Consider the following 15,898-nt stretch of genomic DNA (forward strand, 5'->3'; position numbering starts at 1 on the left):
AAGTCTTTGATCATAGATATGATTTTTTTTGTGTAATATATATATATATAGGCATCCTTCATATGGTCTTAATTTTATAAAATGAGTTCAATGAACACACATGTTTGAGATTTGTTATTGAAAAAATCATGCCAGAGAAACTATGAGGTTCAATTTCATGACTCAATGTAACACAAACCTGAGATCCAAAAAAAATTGGATTCATAATTGATATTTTTTATCAAACTTTTCGCATTATAAACATTTAAAAATAAAATCAAGTATTTGTACCGATTATTTGAATTTAAAAAGACATGTTTTAAACAAAGTTTTGCTAACTATAGTTTTGTTTTTTGACAGAGAAAGCTGGGTTAGGCAGACGCATACAGTTATACGACTATACCGTTGGGATTCGAACTTGCAACGTCAACAGGAGGTGACGTGCACTAACTGCTCCTGCCAGATAAAGAGGTTGGTTGCTCTCTATCGTTCAAACTACATGCATAGCAACACTCATAAGGATAAGATTTAAAGTCTTATTTTAAGAGGCTTAGGAGTTGGTTCACCAATCATGTATTTTAGAGAGACATGAAAATAGCACTAAGAAGTATCTGGTTTGTCTCTTGTGAATATATCAATCCTTCAAATAAATTTCAATCATCAAATCAAAATCAAAAGTGCAATAATTGGATTCGATTGGATTGGCTTGGAGACAGGTTGTGGACCATTTATTAGAAACCACTATGGATCGAATGCAATTTTCCCAACTCAATTTGAGCCCTTGAAGAAACAAGAACCGTCTCTCTCTCTCTCTCTCTCTCTCTCTCTCTCTCTCTCTATATATATATATATATATATATATATATATATATATATATATATATATATATATATATATATATAGCAACAACAACTATGCCTTCATCCTAAAACAATTGGGGTCAGCGATATGAACCAAAAAAGAAATTCATTTTGGGTCTTCCACATGAATCCTTTTCCTCCAATCATTTCTATCCAATGCCATGTCCTCGGTGAGGTTCAAAGCATTCGTATCCTTTCCTATCATCTTCATCCAAGTCTTCCTAGGCCTACCCCGACCTCTTTTAACTAATATATTTTCTCATTTCTCCAACCTTCTAACTGGAGCATCATTAGGCCTTCGCCGAATATGTCCAAACCACCGTAAACGATTCTCTCGCATCTTATTTTCAATGGGTGCAACACCTACCTTCTTACGTATCTCCTCGTTCCGAATCTTATCTTTTATTGTATTTTCACACATCCATCTAAGCATCCGCATCTTAGCTACACTCATTTTTTGAATATGATGTCTCTTGGCAGCCCAACATTTCGTACCATATAGTAAAGTGGGTCTAATAGTCGTCCTATAAAACTTTCCCTTCAACCGCAATGGCATTCTACGATCGCACATCACTCCAGTTGCACTTTTCCATTTCATCCACCCAACCTTTATTCTATGATTTACATCTTCATCAATTTCTCCATACTTTTGAATGATGGATCCCAAATATTTGAAATAATCATTCACCGGTATTTTTTGCTCACCAAGCTTCACTACACTCCCATCACTACTTCGTTGCTTACTAAACCAACATTTCATATATTCAGTCTTACTGTTACTCAACTTAAAACCTCTAGCTTCCAATGTCTGTCTCCATAATTCTAACTTAGCATTAACCCCAGCTCTAGACTCATCAATCAAAACAATATCATCAGCAAACAACATACACCACGGTACATTTTCTTGAATTGATCTCGTAAGCTCATCCATCACTATCGCAAATAGGAAATGGCTTAAAGCAGATCCTTGATGTAACCCAACCGTTATCGGAAAATTGGTTGTCACCCCTCCACAAGTGCAGACATTGGTTACTAATCCTTCATACATATATTTAATTATACTAATGTACTTGAGAGAAACATTATATATATATATATATATATATATATATATATATATATATATATATATATACACACACACACCAAGAAGGTCCCTTTGTCTGGCAGGAGTAAGGTTATCGAAAGTGTCATACCATATGGGTTCGAAGCACGTTTCGAAAGCGCAAAATGTGACAGTTTTGAAACGTGCTGGGAAGCTCGTTTCCTATTATTTTTTTATTTTTTTTTTCATTTTTTCTAGGTTGCTTTCTAATCGCTTCTTATGTCTTTTTCGAGACGATTTCTTGTTTGTTTTTAAGTTGTCTTGCGCTTATCACTTCTTAAAATTTTAAAAGTGTCTTGTTTTTCGTTTTCGCTTTCCCCTCTCACTTTCGGACTGGCAACTCTTGGCAGGGGCAGTTAGTGCAAGTCACCTTGTAATGCGACATTGCAAGTTGGAATCCCAATAGTATATGGTTGTATAAGTGATAGGGGTCTGCCTAACTCCAAATTTTTCTGTCAAAAATAATAATAGTGTGTGTCTATATATATATATATATATATATATGTGTGTGTGTGTGGGGGGGGGTTTGATAATGACGTTAGAATATGGTCCCTGGTTTGATAACAGTGATTGTTCTGTTTCAGCAAATGGTTGCAAGTTTATTGTTGGTCACAAAGTGGTTACGTTAGAAATACTTAAAAAAAAAACATTTTTTTAAGAAACAAGCTAACTCATGATTGGCTCGTGACAAGCTTACACGTTGAGCGCAAGCAAGTGTTTATGCTAAATGAATCAAGCTCGGGGTCGTTTCGGCTCAGTTACCAACTCTATCTTCGAGGACTTTCACTTCACCTATCAGAGTTTTTTTCATTAGCTTCACTAGTCTTGTGGCAAGGGATTCCCACCCCTGGATATCGAACTCTTAACATCCTTCAACTTGAACACCTTACGCTGATTCACCTGGTCAAGTGTGCAGAGTCATTGTGGGCTATTCACTGTTATATCTTTAGATAGACATAGATTGCAGTTTTAAAATGTGAAATATGTCCAAGGGAACAACCGATGGACATGGAAGATATTTTAGAATTATAGAGATATTGAAAGTTAGATGAAGCATTGTGGGCATAATGTTTCACTCTTTATCTGGAAACATGACAGTGGGTTGCTCCTTTATAGCAGCAAGATACAAGGCTGTGCATATTTCCATCTTGTTTGGCCACACACCCACCACAAGTTGTTGATCATTAAAAGATTTTATTTGATATATATTTTTAAAGCTATATGTGTGCATAATAATCCACAAACGTATCACCAAAGGGCATTAAAAGCTTGGCTCCACTTGTCTGGTAGGAGCAGTTAGTGCACGTCACCTTGTGTTGGCCGGGACGTTGCGAGTTCGAATCCCAACCGTATAGTTGTATAACTGATAGGGGGAGTCAGCCTAACCCCCAACTTTCTCTGTCAAAAAAGAAAAAAGGTTCTTGAAAACTAGTTTAACTCGTTTTTTGACAGGCGAGCTGGGGTTAGGCAGACCCCTATCAGTTATAAAACTATAGCATTGGGTTTTGAACCTGCAACAGCCCAACACAAGTTGACATGCACTAGCTGCTCCTACCAGGCAAGGGGAGCTCCCGTTGCCCACTGGTTTAATTCATAAGGGTGGCCTTGTAAAGTGCACTTACTGAATCCCTGAAGAGTTTGTTTCTGTAAATCCTAACTTAGAAGGACCATGTTTCACCTATATGTAATTTAATTATATTGCTTGAGCAAATAGGAAGAACAAGGCCAGGGGTAAGGGTGAACAACTGGCCAGGTTTGGGCTGCCAACCGATAAGAATTGGGCCCGACCCGACCCGGCCGGTTTACTATTTGGGCTTGGACCAAACATGGGAATTTGATACATAGCACCAAGAAATGTTGGGCATTCAGTTTCAACCACTGAGCAAACAGTGGCCTAAGATTGAATGCATGGAAAAAGAGAACAAAGAAAAAGAAAAAAAAATAATGTTATATTCCACCGTCAGCCAAATACAAAATTGCCTTTTGAGGGTAAAACTGAGAGTGACCCCAAAGTGGGGTTTGGAGCCCCTCCCTTTAGAGGCTATGGCTTAAAACATCCAGCCATCAGACTCAATCCTTCTGACCAGGGAATAAAGTAAGAAAATCCTGTACTGAGATTTCTGGCCCTTTTTTGCCAGAAGAACAACCCCCTTTTCATTTCTAAGGCTAGTCTTTTATTCAACTTTATGAAACATCAAGCTCTTGACCATGAAAGATTCTACTTCATACTTGAGAGTATATATGAAGATATCCACTAGGCTTTAACCAGATCTGGATCAGGGATGACGGGCTGAAGTTGATTGGATCCATCAGGTCCAGACACAAACCTATAAGCCATATCTCCACCAAAGGATTGCAATGTAAATCCCGCATACTGCTCAGGCGTAGGGTCTTAGCCTAGTTGTTTTATGCTGTCGGGATGACCACCCTAGGTATGGCAGGCTAAGCCAGCACAACTAGGTTTTCATGTTGGTTGTGGTTTATGGGGTTTTGTTTTTTCTGCTGATATACTGTAGATCTGCACGTCTACAAGGACTTGGTTGAAGCCAAATGTAGGTGCGCCTATATGAATCTGGATCTGGTAAACTAGGATAGATCTAGATCAGTCTGCTTGGATGCAAAACATACATTCGGATCGGGATGATCTACTGGAAGCCTGATCAGTGGCCATAATGCTTTTTTTCAAAATTTAGGGTAATTTACAGATAGGTGCCTAAGGCATAGCAATTTATATTTAACCTCCTTGGTTTCCAATATTTTAAGAAAAATGCCTTATTTTCTAATAAATTGCTTAGATAACCACTTCAATTATTTTCTATTCACCAAACTCGAATTAACTCTTAAAAATGACAATTTAACCCTTCTTTTGGAAGATGGTGGTAAGTTGGTACATGGAGACTGTGGAAAGCGTGTGGTTGGGATAGTTATTATATTATGTTACCAATCTATTGAGAGAGAGAGAGAGAGAGATATGTGGTCAATCGAGCAACTTGTGAAAAAGTAAGTTGTTTTTTTAATACATTAAACCGGAGGCCACAAAAAAGTAAAATCACCAAACATTAGGCCCCAATACGTACACTACCCCAAAAATCGAAGTTGATCATTTGGATGGATCCACATTTCTTATCCTCTTTGAAGTTCTCTTAGTAGATAATGACAGCCGCGGACATAAGATTTTCATTGTTGACAGCTTTGTCTTAACATTAGATTAAGGCTGATGCTGACAACTAGAGTATGACATGAACATTGAAACGACAGAAAACCATTGGATGAAGTGCAGCCAGAAGAAATCTTAGCATGTAGACAAGGATTGCTTGGTAATTTACCTTGGGGGACTATTGTGTTGTAGTCAAGGGACAAGGAAAGATGGTGATGTCACAATAGTAAGAAAAGATGCTCTCTGCAACCATGAGATGGGACATGACCTTAGACATCAAGTATGGAGGGCTTGTAATGCAATAAACCCTTTCTTATTGAATATTAAAAAGAAAATTTCTCGGAATTAGACGCAATTAATGATGAGCTTACTTGTGCCATATAAATTATTGCTGCATATGGTTAAAATGGTGCAGAGAAAGAGTTTTTCTCTTTGTCAAGTAATTAGACTCAATTAGTGATGAGTTTACTTATATGATGTAAATTGTTACTGCAGATGTGTGCACACGTAGAAAGAGAGAGTTTTTCTCTCTAGTCAAGGAATTAGACTCAATTAGTGATGAGCTTACTTATGTGATGTAAATTGTTATAGCAGATGGTTAAAATGGTGCGCGCGCGCGCACACACACACACACAGAGAGAGAGAGAGTTTTTCTCTTGTCAAGGAATTGGACTCAGTGATAAGCCTACTTATGTGATGTAAATTATTACTGCAGATGTGCACACACACGAAGAGAGAGTTTTTCTCTCTTGTCAAGGAATTAGACTCAATTAGTGATGAGCTTACTTATGTGATGTAAATTGTTACTGCAGATGGTTAAAATGGTAAGCACACACACACACAAAGAGAGAGAGAGAGAGAGAGAGAGTTTCTCTCTTGTCAAGGAATTAAACTCAATTAGTGATGAGCTTACTTATGTGATGTAAATTGTTACTGTAGATCGTTAAAATGGTGCGCACGCACACACACACACGCAGAGAGAGATGTACATAAGTTGGATATCTTTTTCTCCCTATAGTACTGTAGCTTACATGACATAAAGAGTCCAGTATATTAGTAAGGGAAAAGAATGCATCAAATCTTTAACAATCACACAGAGAGGAAGATTCCAAACAGGCTCATAACAGCATCTGGTCATCTCATGAAACTGTACACCATTGAGAATGGTAAATAGAGAAAAAGGGGGAAAGGATAAAATGGAACAAAGTAGAGGCTGGTTTATTTTGATTGGCTGTTCTCTTATTGCTACATTTCCTTCTCACATTCAGTGTCTTGCAAGAAAACACTCAGGGATGTTCAGGTGAAGACGCCCTCTTCATTGAAAGTTTTGGGAGGCAGATTCTTTATTTTTAGGTGGGTTTCTCAGAACGTCTCCTGTTCAAATCTGAAAAATACAAGACAAAGTTACATTAATAAAAAGAGGAAACTATTAAAAAATTATGAAGCTATTAAAAAAATATGAAAAGGAAAAAGGGCAACTGAATTTAGAGTTAGATTTTGATGTGGCAGATAGTACTGATTTTGTGAAATTGATGCTGAGAATTTGGACTGACCATGTATGTGCACAGTCTACTTTTCTACTGAAAGAAACCCATTTTCTTCAGCAATCCTTGATCGGTGAACATCTGCCTTTGGTTCTCCATAGTCCATTGAAGACCACCATTTTCCTTTAACAAACAAACAGAAAAGGAAAACTATAATATATTTTGGTTTCACTTATTCTTTTTCTATTTTTAATAAGAAAAACTAAAAATAGAGAGCCTCTTTACTTGGCTTTCAACTTTTCATACCTGAGATATAGCGTTTTGGTTTAGGTTGTGAAGTGACAGAGAATAGTCTGGACTGTTCAAGATGGAGAGATTGTTTGTTATGTGAAGAGTAGCATCACCAACTCGAGAAAATGTTTCAGATTGGGCTGTGAGTGGTGAGAAATTTGACTCTTGAAGTGCTAGTAATGGTGCAGATATGTTCTGCAAGATTCAAAAGAAAAAAAGATCAGAAGAGGGAAAAAAAATACTAAACAAGTGCAGAACATGCAAACAGAGCTAGAGGCAAGTTTTAGTGGAAATTTTCCATTTTTTTGTACCTCTTGCTTAACATCATAGTCATCGAAATCCATGCTGAAATTGTACACCATAGGATTCAAAGAAGCAAGCCTCATGGATAGAAACTGCAGATGGTTAAAAGTTAAGGGTCAGTTAACTAAGGATATTAGAAACAGTAAGATAATTAACAAGTAATGCCACCAAAGGTCTCTAACTAACCTCCACTTGATTTTGTAAGGACTGAACATAGTTGATTATTTCATCCAACATGAGGGCCTTTCCTGTCACCTGTTTAACAAGGGGAGGAAGTAAGCTTCGAAATTACAAAAGAAAAAAGAAGCTAGGGAAAAGAAAACCTGAAAAAATATGTTTGATTTGACAAACCTTGTCACAACCAGGAACAAGTTCCTGCAACATCTTCATCCTGTCACTGATTTTTTCTCTCCTTACCTTCATTTACCAATTAGAAAAAACATGGGCTTCAGATTTTAATTTCAAATTTATATTAACAATTTGCGTTCTCTAAGACTATTACCCTCTCTGCAAGGCTATGACTGTCTGTTGCTTGACCCCTCCTTGCCCTCACATGAATGTAACCTTTGGTAGACTCTTCATTTTCCTTCCCGTTCTTCTTCTCTTCTGTTTCTTTTGTTTTATTGGCAACCTTCGCTTTCTTTGCTTTCCCATCCTTTGTTTCCTGAAAAATTAAAAGATTCATAAATACCCCCACAAAACAAGGCACAAACTTCTCTTATCTTGTGTTTTACTATGTGGGGGTTTCTTGGCTTTGCTTTACCTTGCACGGGCCATTAGACCTCCTCTTCTTTCTCTCCATGGACTTCCGGAAATCACAGTTGTCATTAACAATCTCAGGCTCCTCCCCCTTTTTCCACTGCATGTCCTCCATCTCCTTCATGATCTGGCTCACAAAGCCAGTGTCACTTGTGGGATGATGATCCAAATGGCCATTATAGGAAGGAAGAACAGGGGAGAAACTCACCAAGGTCTCAAAACCAGAGGGCCTAGTGCTACTGCTGTGGTTCATATTCGTCTGGAGCACAAAGTGTAGAAAAGGGTTGTCTGCAAAGGCTGACATTGGTGGGGGGATGGATTGATGATAATTGAAAGGGAAAAAGGGAGGAAAGAGAAATATCAGTTTCAATGGCAAGTCGAGCAAAGTGTGTGTGTGTGTTGGGGGGGGGGGGGTGTTGTTCTCAGAAGGAGAGAGCAGAATGGTCTATATAAAGACGAGGGACAGAGCAAGAAAGGCTTGTATTTTGCTTGGCCATGCAAGAAAACTTCGCTATATTTCGCTGGTCCCAATGGTTTCTTTTTTGTTTTTGGTCTTTTCCTGCCGCTCGGTGTCCGAGATGAAGTTTACACTCTTTACGGATTATCATTAAACGCTTTTGTACATATCTGCTTCCTTTTTTGTGTGGATTTTTAGAGGGAATTTATTTAAATTAGCATAAATGGTCAACTAGGCAGTTGATGCTGACATGCTTCCTTATTTTCACAACTAATTTTCATAAGGTACACAAGTGGTTTTGGGCTTTCATTTTCTTTTTCACAATGATGATGATATTGGTAAACAGTGAAGGGCTTTGAAGCTGGGTACTTCCATAGTAGTATATGGAAAGGCAGGTAAAAATTCACCAAAAATGACTACATGATTAAAAAGAAACCTTTGTGCATATATATATATATATATATATATATATATATATATATATATATATATATATATATATATATATATATAAAATGGATACACATCATATATTTTTTGAAGTTTTTAATGTAATCTTTCAGGTTTTGAACATATCTAATAGAAGAATGAGTCTATTTTACCAACATTAAAGAAGAGGACAGAGGTTCATTAATTATATTTTTTATTTTAAAGTTTTATTGAAAAAGGCTTGTTTAATTTCAAACACACTTCATCTGTGCTTTAACTTGAAAAGGAATGATAGTTTTGGTACCAGGTTTGGCTTTTGAAATAAGACCTGTGGTTGTTGACTTTCCTCTAATTGGTGTAGATACCACTGGTTGATGGTCACGTTTGTCTTTTGAATGGTACATAGGGTTGGCCAGAACAAGAGGAGAGCCATTAACTTATTAGGGGCGTTTTTTGTCCATGAATTTGATGCCAGTTCACCTACTCACCAGGTTCTGACTAAAAGGGGTCTAGAGGAATTCATCAAGAGTCACTGAGCTGATTTGAAAGCGAGGAGAATTAGCCCTATAAAGTTTGAAGATTTGCTGTAGTTCATATAGAAGTGAAGACAATTAGCCTATAAAATAAGAACAAACATAGAACTTCCTCCATTGCAAAGCATTATGAGTTTTTGCCTACAAGGCTTCCACACACTTGGCTAGGTGGTTCAGGTTAAGGCATACAAGTTGAAAGACATTGATAGTTAAATCCAGGATATGCGCTCCTTGCAGTGAGGTCCAAACCAATGAGGAACTATCCCAGTGGGCAGGGAATAGTATTAGTGGAGTTTTACACTAATGACACTAAAACAAGGCCACGGTCAATGTGGCACCTCTCTCTCTCTCTCTCTCTCTCTCTCTATATATATATATATATATATATATATATATATATATATATATATATATATATATATATATGTGTGTGTGTGTGTGTGTGAAAATGAAAACCTACAAAATACAAAACCTATTAAATGAAACACACTACAAGAAAAACATGGATTAGCGACAGACGCTTTCCGTCGCTAACATGTTTAGCGATGAATTCGCTACGAAAAGCGTCTGTCGCATAATCTGCATTGCTAAATTGTGACAGAATTTGTCTGTCACCAATCCATCGCTAATTAGCGACGGATCATGCCCATCTCTAATCTGTCGCTAAATAAGAACCGGTTTGGTTTTGCGATGGAATGTATTTCATCACTAAAACTTAACAATGGATATGTATCCATCGCTAATGTTCATCAGCAATTTAGCGATAGACTAAATTCTGTCACAAATCATCGACTGATTTAAATTGGTGACAGATTAGCGAAGGCTAATTTTCATCGCTAATCCATCATAATTTAAAAAAAAAAAAAATTGAAGTGTGTTCTTGATGTCTTCTGTGGCAGCTGCTATTGCTTTCTTAACCTGCAGCAGATTTGGCCTAATATTATAACTCATGCAAAAAATTTAATATCCACTCTAAAAATATAGGAGTTTAAATAGTTGTAATGTTTAATCTACTACAAACCTTAGCCTTCAGAGACAGTTTAAGAACACTATCAACCATAAATGATTTGACATATTGAGTATCAAAGTGAAGATCATTCATAGCTTATACAATTTCAAGAAGCAACGACTCCCTCCATGGACACTGAATTTCAACATAAACCTCCTCCTCTGTGACAGTGACCATCACGTCTGTTATGCCATGCTTGCAAAGTACCCATTGGAGCTTAGGCTTTGGTTCATTACAAGTAGAACCATTTCGTTCGACTGTGCAAGGCTTCTTGCTGACAACAGTTCTATTGCTGGCATAATTGTCAGAGGTTCTCTCAGCTACATCTGGGTATCTCTTTCGTCCATCCAACTGTTTGAAAGTTTCCAACTCTTCTACTCTTTTTTGAAGCTCTTTCAAGTATTCTATTATATCTCCAAGGAGTGATACTTTGTCAAGCTGCAAAAACTGAAAACTCTCTCAAGTGTTAGTGGCTAATTGTTTCTGATAAAGCAACAATTGTCAAATCTAGTTTTCACATAATTATTGAAAACTAGTAGACAAGCCCAACATTCTAATTATGATCTTTGAAAGGCAGTGAATCACGTACTCATTTCTTTATTGATGAAAATAAAAGTAAAATATGCTTACAAGCCCAAACTTGGCACTGCACAGGAGAGCACGTACACATTGCTTGATAATCAAATTCATAGAAGTAAGCCAATTTCTCAGGGAAAGTTGGGATAGACTGGTGCAATAGGGGACTCTGAAAGGAGTCAATGTTTTCAGCCATGTTTTCCTTTGGCATTATTCTATATTCGTACTCCATCTTTCATCCTAAGTCAAGTAGTAAGTCGAATCTATAAGCTAATAAGCTTCTGAAAGAAAGACTTAAAAGGGGTGGCTACTAGCGTGCTCTTGATCTTACTACGAGCTTAAGTTCCATAGCTTTAGGCTGTCAGACATGTCCCAGATAGGCAAAAAAGGGAAAGAGGAAGGGACAAAGGAGGGCAAATAGGGAAGGAAAGTTGTTCTTGAGGGGAAGGAGAAGATGTGCACAACTGCAGGCATAAAACTAAAGAGGCTTTAAGCTAGTAGCTTCGGATCTTGCACAACTCCCGATCAAGTCAATATTTATTTCATCATTTAAGTAAGAAGAACTAGGTCCATAGAGTGAAGGATTTCATTTTGATAGACAATTGTATTAAACTATCCAATACACTCTTACTGAAAATGCAAGAAAATGATGTCAAAATTATCATATAATGTAACAAATAACATGTCAATTGTGATCCAAACCAATGACTCTTATTTTACCATGATGGTTCCTATATTAACTCTTATTTTTACCAGTCCACAAACCAAACAGTCCTTAACCAACATTATATCCTTTTCCACATACATGCTTTATGGATCTCTAGTGAACTTTGAATGAAATGAAAGGCTACATTTTTTGGCGTTAATGTACCTGATGAGAATTACAATCTTCTAAAGTCTTAAGCAAAGCCAAGGTTCATCAAAATTAACAGTAGTATGAGTTGGAGTAAGAGAATCAAAGCAATGTAATAATATAAACAAAAATGAAGTATTTTTCATTTTTATTTTTATTTTACATGGCATACAAGTAATAAACAATTAGCAAAGGTGCAAGGAAGAGCACTGGAGAAGTACCTTATTAATTTAAGGAACAAGTGACCTTAAGACAATAAATTGTTCATTTAATTTTTTGCTTCTTCTTTCTTCTAATAAAATGTGACTACCACCACAATTATAAACCTGTTTCCATAAATTGGCTTTGCCATAAAACTTCTCTTGGGTCAGAGAGTGCTTACTGTGCAGCCAAGTAACTTCAAACAAAGCTTTCTTCAATAACTTTTATGGTGTGTCAATCAGTTGCATCTGGTAGTTTACACCTTTTTCTTCATTTTGAAAAGCAAGACTCGTTACTGCCACTTGACAAGTAAGTTTTGAAAGAGAAGCCATGTGAAATATCCACATGTTTTGGCCTGAGAGAATTACACAGAATAGCTGAAAGTGTTCTTGAATAGTGGGAGTTGTCATTCTCATTTGCATCTGACGTGAACTTAGTATGGGTACACGCTTGGAGTTCTTGCATATACTGGTGCAATTTTTCATCATGAATAGGAGTTTTAAGCTTTTCATTGTTTATAAATGATTGTGAAATGTAGTCACTTGAATTCATTGAACCATGTGCTCCCTCACTAATTTCTTTATCGGCATGTGTCCAATTCTGAACTTGACATGTATTTGTCAATTCATCGAGCATGAATGAGTCATCAGGCTGTTGATTTTGACCACTTTCAGTCACTTGAATTCATTGAACCATGTGCTCCCTCACTAATTTCTTTATCGGCATGTGGCCAATTTTGAACTTGACATGTATTTGTTAATTCATCGAGCATGAATGAGTCATCAAGCTGTTGATTTTGACCACTTTCAGTCGAACCATGATCAGGAGATGCCACCTTTCTTATGACCACATGTGATACATTAACCACATTAGTTTCAAAATTAGTTTGTTCTTTGGGTGCATGAGAATTAAGTGGATAAGGTAAAAAAAAAATCTTAGTTCCAAGAATAAAATTACAGAGGCAAATTCAAAGGTCAACAAAGACACAAAAATAGCTTTGATAGAGAACAATTAACAAGAGCACACACACATGTAAACACAAGATTCAACAACAGATCCATTACACGATGTTGCATATACTGCATTTTAAATAATTTATTTATTACATTTACTACAATTGCAGGTATAAAATGCTAGATACTACATTCATGATTTTAGAGATTAATGTCCATCAGATGCTTGTTAGTGTAAATCATATCATTCACAGTATAGATACAAGACAATATTTTACCAAATACATTAAAATGAATACTATGGATTAAAGCTGCCATCCAACTCAAAGGTGACCCATGATAAATGCAGATATTGATAAAAATGACATATCCTTACTGGCTATGAGATGCTACAATTTTTAACAAAAGTACTCATCCAAGATGCCTCAAATACGTTTCCAAGATTGAATAAAAGGTTTACAATCACATGAAAGTGTTGTGAGCCATGTGTAACTAGACACAAGAAGAATGAGATAGTATTTTTCACGAAATATATGCATGTTCACCTCGAAAATATATATGAATCAGCAGTATCAAGTCTCAAATGTAACAAATTTATCCAGCTCTAAGGAAGGCCTATTGCCTATTATGGAATGGGTTTGAACCTCTTACTGTAGCCTAGCGTTCGTGTCATTTGAGCAGAGCAATCAATTATATCAGCACCATCATCTACAACTTGCTGATAGGAAAGATTTGTGCTTCCAGCAAAGACTCCACTAGCACCGTTGTATGTTATAACCAAAGGCTTTCCTGAAAACTATTGCCACATTTGTCAAGTTAGAATACCCATTCCTACTACATTATAAACTTTTTCATGTGCCCCATGTGTGCATACAGACAGTCACATGACAAAACATACAACCATACACATGAGATATAGAATGAGTAGCTTACCATTGCCAGATAATGTGTTGTTCCTGATCATGAAACCTACAATGGTGAAAATAGAAGCATGTTAAGATCAATCTCATAGATTAAGATTTATAACAAACAATTAACACCCATCTCAGTTTTCCAGATGAAGAAACAACACTCTTGCAAAACCCATGCCCTATTTTTTCCTTGCAATTGCAGCATCATCTTCAGCAACCTTTAGATGGACAATACAATAAAGCAATTAAGACCCACACTCCATGATTCACCGAGTAAATTTCCTAACTTGTCTTAGTTGAGAAAAAACACAACAATTTCCAAGGAGACAGATGCAAAGCACAAAAACACAAAATGAACTTTCTAATCAACTAAATAAGATAAAACAGGGAAATTAGAAAGATCGTGTAAAGCCAATCTACCACCAACCCATGTTGCGATGGATCAAACTATTGAATTTCAAACAAACATCATCTAAAAATCAGAAAGATGTGATTACCAAACAATGGGCATCCACGGTCAATAGCCAGATCCACCGTAGTTCTTTGCTTGATCTCCCAGTTCTAACAAAGATAATTATAAAAGGTTGTTTTTCAAACTAATGGCTGAACAAAATGGAAGAAAGGTTTGCATTACTATACTTGTAAATTGATCTAAGACCAGTTGGGACCTCAGAGATTTTCTGTATAGAGCCATTCTCATATATTATCTTGTTTTTCAGAGATGGAGACCAAAGACCCATCTCAATCAAGTCATGAAGAAGGTGTTTGTTAACCACTACATATTCATCACTGCAAAACAATTTATATGTTATCAGATGAATACATCCTTCAAAATTTAGCAAAATGAAAAAAAAAAACTGCCTCTAAATAGCACCTTAACACCCTATTTTTAAATTTTATATATAGCAAATACATATATGAATAAGAAATGAAAAACACTAAATGAAAATCAAAATAAGATGACACTAGCATTTATCAGAACATTGGTTTTATATGACACTAGCATTGCACTTGGCGGACTGAATCCCAGAGATGAAGATGAAGGGTGATCAGGTGCAACAATACATTAAAAGTGTGAAATCACATTGCACTTGATCCTTTACTTTTTTTTAAAGGAGAAGAATGAAAATATTTTATTTATCAGAGACATGAATGACAAAGTCCTCAAGTTACAGATTAGGAGATTGGGTCGAAGAACTCTCGACCACTATAACCTGCCAAGGATTAAAGAAAAATGTTCCTCATCTAGATCAGGTTCAGTCCAGGCCAGTTTGCTTGTGCTAGAAGCAAGACGTCAGATAAGATCCGCACAAGCAGAACATTTAGTGGGCTTTCTTTTCCATCAAAGGTCCTCACATATTACGCTCCTTCCAAGCAGCCCAGCAAGATACAAGCAGCTAGGCATGCCAAAAGAACAGCCGGCCAGACCCCTTTGGAATGAATGACTGGTTCAAAAGTAGGTCTCAATTCCTCACTGATAGAGATTGTCATTTGCAGTCATGAAGCCATAAAGATGTGCTGGAAATAGGTGCAAGCCCCAAATAGGTGGCAGACAGTCTTTCAAAGACAGCAAAGCCCTCTAAAGCGAATCCCCAACATGCAAGATTCTCCTGCGTGAGAACACCATCTGAAGCCACTAGCCAAACGAAACACTTAGATTGGGGAGACACACCAGCCAACCAAAGCAACCCCTTTGAAAATGGGTCAGCCCCAGTGCAGCCGAACACGAGACTGTAAGAGGAGATGGAGAACTCAGCTGATGATGAATGAAGCCAGGAGCATCGAAACTCATCATTACCAGGTGGAGCGATACAAGCTCTTAAACCATTCTCCAAATTGGCGATTTTTGGCAGAGGAGAGTGTGAACACCCCAAAATTTTCAAAATCTTTTAAATATTTCCTTTTTGCCCCTGACCCCATTTTCTGAGTAATCGAGTCAGTTTTAAATCTAAATACAAGTTTGTTTCTCAGGTTTTATTAAAATTAAATCTATTTTATATATCTGACTCGATCTCGGATCCAGATCCAATATTAGAA

General features: G+C 36.8%; 1 protein-coding gene across 2 annotated transcripts; it reads right to left on the bottom strand.

Annotated features, from left to right (window-relative positions):
• Positions 1-6,178: 6,178 nt before the first annotated feature.
• Positions 6,179-8,334, bottom strand: LOC149811371 (transcription factor BC1-like). Of its 2 annotated transcripts, XM_089993660.1 has the most exons (9): positions 8,148-8,334; positions 7,944-8,066; positions 7,683-7,844; positions 7,532-7,597; positions 7,367-7,435; positions 7,189-7,272; positions 6,893-7,072; positions 6,656-6,769; positions 6,179-6,486 (listed from the first exon to the last, which is right to left on the bottom strand). In XM_089993660.1, the coding sequence occupies exons 1-8, from the start codon at positions 8,241-8,243 to the stop codon at positions 6,680-6,682; spliced, it is 870 nt and encodes a 289-aa protein (XP_089849786.1). In that variant the 5' UTR covers positions 8,244-8,334; the 3' UTR covers positions 6,179-6,486; positions 6,656-6,679. The 2 variants fall into 2 exon arrangements, with proteins under 2 accessions (XP_089849786.1, XP_089849785.1); XM_089993659.1 differs by having other exon boundaries at positions 7,944-8,334.
• Between the last annotated feature and the right edge of the window lie 7,564 nt (positions 8,335-15,898).

The sequence above is a fragment of the Nuphar pumila genome, chromosome 17 (assembly GCF_984573655.1).
Source record: "Nuphar pumila chromosome 17, dmNupPumi1.hap1.1, whole genome shotgun sequence".
Classification (NCBI taxonomy): domain Eukaryota; kingdom Viridiplantae; phylum Streptophyta; class Magnoliopsida; order Nymphaeales; family Nymphaeaceae; genus Nuphar; species Nuphar pumila.